The sequence below is a fragment of the Scylla paramamosain genome, unplaced genomic scaffold (assembly GCF_035594125.1).
Source record: "Scylla paramamosain isolate STU-SP2022 unplaced genomic scaffold, ASM3559412v1 Contig113, whole genome shotgun sequence".
Taxonomy (NCBI): domain Eukaryota; kingdom Metazoa; phylum Arthropoda; class Malacostraca; order Decapoda; family Portunidae; genus Scylla; species Scylla paramamosain.
Window position 1 is genome coordinate 200,001 of NW_026973778.1, and position 7,500 is coordinate 207,500.

The 7,500-nt window shown below is 39.6% G+C and overlaps 1 protein-coding gene across 4 annotated transcripts in view; it reads right to left on the bottom strand.

Annotated features, from left to right (window-relative positions):
• LOC135099249 (ankyrin repeat domain-containing protein 23-like) overlaps positions 1-7,500 on the bottom strand; it is a 35,264-nt gene that overhangs the window by 27,392 nt on the left and 372 nt on the right. For 2 of the 4 annotated variants that reach the window (XM_064001659.1, XM_064001660.1), the window contains exons 2-7: positions 6,699-6,810; positions 6,384-6,556; positions 5,785-5,896; positions 4,459-4,677; positions 2,256-2,453; positions 1,682-1,800 (exon numbers count right to left, since the gene is read on the bottom strand). In XM_064001659.1, coding sequence (XP_063857729.1) covers positions 4,523-4,677; positions 5,785-5,896; positions 6,384-6,556; positions 6,699-6,810 — 552 coding nt within the window. In that variant the 3' untranslated portion in view covers positions 1,682-1,800; positions 2,256-2,453; positions 4,459-4,522. Of the gene's footprint in view, positions 1-1,681; positions 1,801-2,255; positions 2,454-4,458; positions 4,678-5,784; positions 5,897-6,383; positions 6,557-6,698; positions 6,811-7,500 lie in introns of those variants that run through there. The other 2 variants (XM_064001661.1, XM_064001662.1) reach the window with 1 other exon arrangement.

Sequence of the window (7,500 nt, forward strand, 5' to 3'; positions counted from 1 at the left end):
TTGTTATTATGTATGCAGATGATACAGTTATTTTGTGTGACAGTGAGGATGGAATGAAGCAGGCACTGATTGCTCTGAATTTATATTGTAATGAATGGAAATTGAAGCTAAATTGTAACAAAACAAAAGTAGTAGTGCTTAGTAGGGGAAGACAAAATTTATCTAACTATGAATTTGAATTTGGTGGTGAAAACATTGAAGTAGTGACAGAGTATAAGTATCTTGGAGTGTTATTAAATTATAATGGAAGGTTTTGCAGAGGTGAGCTGGAGCTAAAAGACACACCCACAAGAGCAATGTACTCATTAATAAGTAAGTGTAGGAAGTTTGACTTGCCAGTGGATATACAACTCAAATTATTTACCACCACGGTGTTACCTATATTGACTTATGCATCTGAAATTTGTGGTTACCATATTGCTAGGGAGTTAGAGTATATGTACATGAAATTTCTAAAACAGGTTTTGGGTGTTCATAAGAATACTTGTAATGACATGGTGTATGGTGAACTGGGTATATTTCCACTTGATATTTATATGAAGAAAAAAATTATAGGTTATTGGTCTAGGTTAATTTCAGGTAAAAATACTAAATTGTGTTATGTAATGTACCAATGTCTATTGCAGCTGGATAGCTTAGGGCTTTATACTTCTCCATGGTTAGCTTGTATAAAGAATATTTGTAATGACTGTGGAATGTCTGGTATGTGGTGTTGCAAGATGTTCCTAATTCAAGATGGGTGAAGAAAGCTGTGGAACAGAGATTGAAAGATCAGTGGCTTGTAACTTGGCATCATAATTTAGAAACAAAATCATTAAGTAGCAATTATAGGGTGTTTAAGACAGATTTTGGCAGAGAACAGTATTTAGAAAAGTTAACAAAGGGTGACAGATTATTAGTTGACTAAATTTAGAACTTGTAATAATAGACTTCCTGTAAATGTTGGTAGGTATCAAGGCGTCAGTAGAGAAGATAGGGTATGTAACAAGTGTAATGTTGAGGTAGTAGGAGATGAATTTCATGTTCTTTTTGAATGTACGGATGTGGAAATTGTTAGGTTAGGTAATATGTATATAGCAAATTATTACATAAATAGGCCAACACAATTAAAATATGCTTTGTTCATGCAAAGTACAAGTTCAAGTGTGATGAAGAAATTATCTTTCTTTTTAAGGATGGTGATACACATGTTTAGATAAATAGTATGCAAAACACCTCAATAGTTTTTCTAATTTCTTAATTAGTAACAGTATGTATCATTATATATGCATACACATTTTTTTTTTTATTCATTTTTTGCCATTGCTTACAGTGTATTTCATTTGTATGTATTTTTTTCTTATGTAATATTATGCACATTCTGTATATAATTCTGTTATAATGTTTGTATTCTTTTCCTGGAGAGCTGTGCTCCATACTTTTATATAAAGTCTGAGCTTACTCAATAAATTCAATTCACACACACACACACACACAGAGCCTCACCAATCTCAACAATGAAAGACAGGGCAACACACACACACACACACACACACACACACACACACACACACACACACACACACACACACACACACACACACACACACACAGAGCCTCACCAATCTCAACAATGAAAGACAGGGCAACACACACACACACACACACACACACACACACACACACACACACACATCCTCACCTCTCCTCCAGCTTGAGTTTAAATACCAGCACCATCACAAAGTGTACACCCAACACCACAAACACCTTCCACGTGTGTGCCAGAGTGAACACTGTACAGGCGATGGCGTGGGACACCACCTGCGGACACAGATTGTTGTTGTTATTATTATTATTATTATTATTATTATTATTATTATTATTATTACTAATATTATTTTAACCTCATAATTGTACCTAAACACACACACACACACACACACACACACACACACACACACACACACACATAAAAAATAAATAAATAAATAAATAAATTAAATAATTAAAAATTAAACCCCCAAATTTACTTACAAGAAAAAACAGTCAAAACTCACAAATACACCAAAAAACACCCTTAAACATCCCAAAAGCACCCAAAATTCACTCAAGAACATCCCAAAACACCCCAAAATAACCTATAACACCTTAAAACACCCAAAAACACCCTGAAACACCCAAAAAACCCAAAAACACACAAAAAAAAATCTTCAGAGCCCACAAATACACTTAAAAACACAAAACAAACAATTAAAATAACCCCCATAGGACCTTACCTGGAAGAATATTGTGAACAGGAGGGGCAGAGTGTCTAAAATAGTCAGCCCTCTGAGTTTTGAGAACCTGTGGTAGGACGTGAAGGACCAGGTGAGGGACACGAGGGAGATGAGGACAGAGAACACCTGTTTTGAGAGCTGGGTGTTGTGGCCCAGTGGTGACAAAGATAGGATGCTGCCCAGTGTCACATCATAAGCCTGTTGTGGGAAAGGAGGAGGAGGAGGAGGAGGAGGAGGAGGAGGAGGAGGAGGAGGAGGAGGAGGAGGGGTGGTAATGATGGAGTGGTTGTCTCGGGTGTTTTTGTGTGTTTTGGGATGTTTAAGGGTGTTTTTGGGTGTTTATGTGTGTTTCTTGGGTACTTTAGGGTGTTTTGAGGTATTTTTGCATGTTTTTGAGGTGTTTTAGGGATGTTTAAGGGTGTTTTGGGGTGTTTTTGTGTGTTTTTGGGGTACTTTTGTGTATTTTTAGGATGTTTTTGAGTGTTTTCGGGGTGTTTTTATGTGTTTATGGGTACTTTTGTGTGTTTTGGCTAGGTTAAGTTAGGGTAGGGGTATTTGAAATGAAAAATAGTGGTGATTGGGGTGTTTTTGTGTGTTCTGTTTTTTTTTGTGTGTTTTTATGTTTTTTTTTTTTTGGTGTTTTTGGGTGTTTGGGTGGTGTAAGAGTGGTGGTGGTAATGATGTTGTAGAAAGTGATGGAGGGGTGACATTTTTTTTTTCTTTTATGTAAGAAGGACACTGGCCAAGGGCAACAAAAGTCAATAAAAAAAATGCCCACTGAAATGCCAGTCCTGTAAAAGGGTCAAGGCAGTGGTCAAAAATTGGTGGATAAGTGTCTTGAAACCTCCCTCTTGAAGGAATTCAAGTCACAGGAAGGTGGAAATACAGAAGCAGGCAGGGAGTTCCAGAGTTTACCAGAGAAAGGGATGAATGATTGAGAATACTGGTTAACTCTTGCATTAGAGAGGTGGACAGAACAGGGGTGAGAGAAAGAAGAAAGTCTTGTGCAGCGAGGCCGCGGAAGGAGGGGAGGCATGCAGTTAGCAAGATCAGAAGAGCAGTTAGCATGAAAATAGCGGTAGAAGACAGCTAGATATGCAACATTGTGGCGGTGAGAGAGAGGCTGAAGACAGTCAGTTAGAGGAGAGGAGTTGATGAGACGAAAAGTTTTTGATTCCACCCTGTCTAGAAGAGCAGTATGAGTGGAACCCCCCCAGACATGTGAAGCATACTCCATACATGGACGGATAAGGCCCTTGTACAGAGTTAGCAGCGGGGGGGTGAGAAAAACTGGCGGAGACGTCTCAGAACACCTAACTTCATAGAAGCTATTTTAGCTAGAGATGAGATGTGAAGTTTCCAGTTCAGATTATAAGTAAAGGACAGACCGAGGATGTTCAGTGTAGAAGAGGGGGACAGTTGAGTGTCATTGAAGAAGAGGGGATAGTTGTCTGGAAGGTTGTGTCGAGTTGATAGATGGAGGAATTGAGTTTTGAGGCATTGAACAATACCAAGTTTGCTCTGCCCCAATCAGAAATTTTAGAAAGATCAGAAGTCAGGCGTTCTGTGGCTTCCCTGCGTGCTATGTTTACCTCCTGAAGGGTTGGACGTCTATGAAAAGACGTGGAAAAGTGCAGGGTGGTATCATCAGCGTAGGAGTGGATAGGACAAGAAGTTTGGTTTAGAAGATCATTAATGAATAATAAGAAGAGAGTTGGTGACAGGACAGAACCCTGAGGAACACCACTGTTAATAGATTTAGGAGAAGAACAGTGACCGTCTACCACAGCAGCAATAGAACGGTCAGAAAGGAAACTTGAGATGAAGTTACAGAGAGAAGGATAGAAACTGTAGGAGGGTAGTTTGGAAATCAAAGCTTTGTGCCAGACTCTATCAAAAGCTTTTGATATGTTCAAGGCAACAGCAAAAGTTTCACCAAAATCTCTAAAAGATTTTGATAGAAGATAGAAATGGTGTTTTTTTTTTTATGTTTTGTGTGTGTTGTGTGGTTTACCAGGGGTTATTATTGTGGTAGCACACGGCTTAAACAGTAAAAGTTACTTAAACACTTAAAACTTAACTAAAACACCAAAAAAAAACACATTTAAATGTACTTAAACAAACCAAAACACACAAAAACACACAAAAAAACACCTTTACACACCCAAACATCCCCCAAACCCTCCCCCACAAACACACAAACCTGGTCCAGCTCAGTGTAATGCGTCCCAACGATATACAGCTGCAGAATTAACTGAAAGGCCGACTCAAGTATGGCCTCCATGACGTTGGTGATCGTGACCCTCATCACCAATGTGCTTAAGGTCATAATATTTTCTGATCTCCATGTCCCTCATATAGTGCTGGCAGGTCTTGGTAGGCCTGTGTGGGGGGGGAAGCTGTTGTACGATTTCAAGTTCACCTGTAAGAGTGTCTGCGTTAGTTCTGGGTGGGTTTGAGATGTAGGGGACCTGGTGTTGCTTTGGGGTGTTTTGGATGTTTTGGGTTGTTTTTTGGTGTTTTCTGGGTGTTTTTGGGTGTTTTTTTGGTATGGTTTTTGGTTATTTAAGGGTGTTTTTTGGAGTGTTTCGGCTAGGTTACATTAAGTTAGGGGTAGCTGAAATAGAAAATGGATGTTTTTGGATGTTTTCTTGGTGTTTTTGGTGTGTTTCTAGATTTTTTTGTTTTGTTTTGGGTGTTTTGACTAGGTTAGGTTATGGGTGGTTGAAATAGAAAATGTGTGTTTTAGAAGTGTTTTTGGGGTGTTTTTGGGGTGTTTTTGGGTGTTTAAGGGTTTTTATGGAGTGTTTGGGCTAGGTTATATTTGGTTAGGGTTGGTTGAAATAGAAAATGGGTGGTTTGGGATGTTTTTGGGGTGTTTGAAGAGGATTGAGTGTTTATAGGGTAAAGGAAAATGGATGTGTGTGTTTGGCTGTGTTTGGAGGTGAATAATAGTGTTTTTTTGTGTTTTAGAGAGAGAGAGAGAGAGAGAGAGAGAGAGAGAGAGAGAGAGTGTGTGTGTGTGTGTGTGTGTGTGTGTGTGTGTGTGTGTGTGTGTGTGTCAACATCATACACCGAATATTTAAAAATACACACATACACACACAGAAATGAAATATATACATCAAAAGTGTAATAATATTAACAATAATAATAATAATAATAATAGTAATAATAATAATAATAATAATAATAATAATAATAATAACAATAATAGTATAACAAGCTACTAGTAATGTATTGAGGATTTACTTAATAGTAGTAGTAGTAGTAATAGTTCAATATAATAATACTAATAAACAGAGAGAGAGAGAGAGAGAGAGAGAGAGAGAGAGAGAGAGAGAGAGAGAGAGAGAGAGAGAGAGAGAGAGAGAGAGAGAGAGAATCAAGCAAGGATGAACAAGCAAAAACAAACAAACAAACAAACAAACAAACAAACAAACAAACAACAACAACAACAACAACAACAACAACAACAACAACAACAACAACAACAACCTAACCAAACCCCAACCCAACCTGACCTTACCTGACCTGACCTGACCCCAGTGCCTTGTGATGTGAAGGGGGGAAGAGGGCATTGCCAGGCTCGTGACAAACAGCGGGGTTTCGCCTTGGTGGTTACGTACGTCTGGTGATACCTGGGGTTGTGAAGTTAGGTTAGGTTGGGTTGTGTGAGGCTAATAACATTCCAAAACATCACAAAAACACCCTTAAATATCCCCAAAACATACCAAAAACATCCCAAAACACCCTTAAACACCCAAAAACAACTTTAAACACCCCAAAACACCCTTGAACACTCAAAACACACCCCAAACACCAAAAAACACCCCAAAACACATTTAAAACACACCAAAACTCTCCAAAAACACCTTAAACACCCAAACTATCCCCAAACTACTGCAAACATCTCAAAAACATCTTGAACCATTCCCAAAAACCCAAAACTACCCAAATACCGTTAAAACACCCAAAAAACACCCAAAACCCCACAAAAAAACACACCAAACACCCCAAAAAACACCCAACACCCCAAAACTCCCCCAAAAGACAACAAACTCCCCAAAACACCCCAAACACTTCAAACACCCTTAAAAAAACATCCCAAAACGCGCCTAAGCACACCTTCAGGGACAGAAGCCGATGCATCATGTTCGGGTAGCCTTGCTGGGCGGCCAGGTAGAGCAGAGTGAAGCACTCTGACCTCGCCGCGTCAAAGGAACACACGGCAGTTTCTTCAATGACCCGAACTAAGCAGAGACCAACCTCCTCACGCGATATTATTCTCCAGTCCTTGTCTGTTGGCTTAGGTTTGGTTAGGTTAGGTTTAGGGGGTGTTAGCTTAGGTTAGGTTAGGTTAGGGGTCTCTCTCTCTCTCTCTCTGTGTCTATATATTCCTCCCTATCCTCCCCCCCCTCTCTCTCTCTCTCTCTTTCCCACCTTCAGCAGAGAGAGCGGCGTTCTCCTGCAGCAGGGTGCTGACAGTGCTAGAGTGGCCGGCAAAGGTGGCCAGCCCCAGTGGAGTGCGGCCCAACCGGTCACAAGCATCCACCTGCAGAAGACACGGCGGTGATGGTAGTAGTGGTGGTGGTGGTGGTTGAAACAGTGTATGTGGCTGAACAAACTCCGTCTCACTTGCGGATGTCAACAAAACTGGCTTAATTTGTGTGTTTTTTTTTTTTTTCTCTCAGTTGAACGATGAAATGTGACTGTTTATGAAAGGCAGGTATGTTTGGTTTACTGTGCTAGTCAGGGGATTTTTTGGGGGGCAGTCAGGGATGCCAACATAATACTTGGATCTCACTAAAAGCCTTTCTTCCTTCTAGTAATCTAGTTGAAGTGGCAAGAGTTTTCAAGGCTGTTTTTATGGTTCTAGTGGCAGATTAACAAGATTTCTACATTCCAAAGGCTGTAGTTGAAGTGGCGAGGGTTTTCAAGGGTGTTTTATATATATGTTTTGGTAGATTAACAAGATTTCTACATTCCAAAGGCTGTAGTTGAAGTGGTAAGGGTTTTCAAGGAAGTTTTTATGGTTCTGGTGGCAGTTTAACAATATTTCTACATTGCAAAGGCTGTAGCTGAAGTGACGAGGGTTTTCAAGGATGTTTTTACGTTTTTAAAGACAGATTATCAACATTTCTGCATTCCAAAGGCTGTAGTTGAAGTGACAAGGGTTTTAAAGGGTGTTTTTATGGTTCTAGTGGCAAATTAACAAGATTTCTGCATTATCAACAGGGGAAAC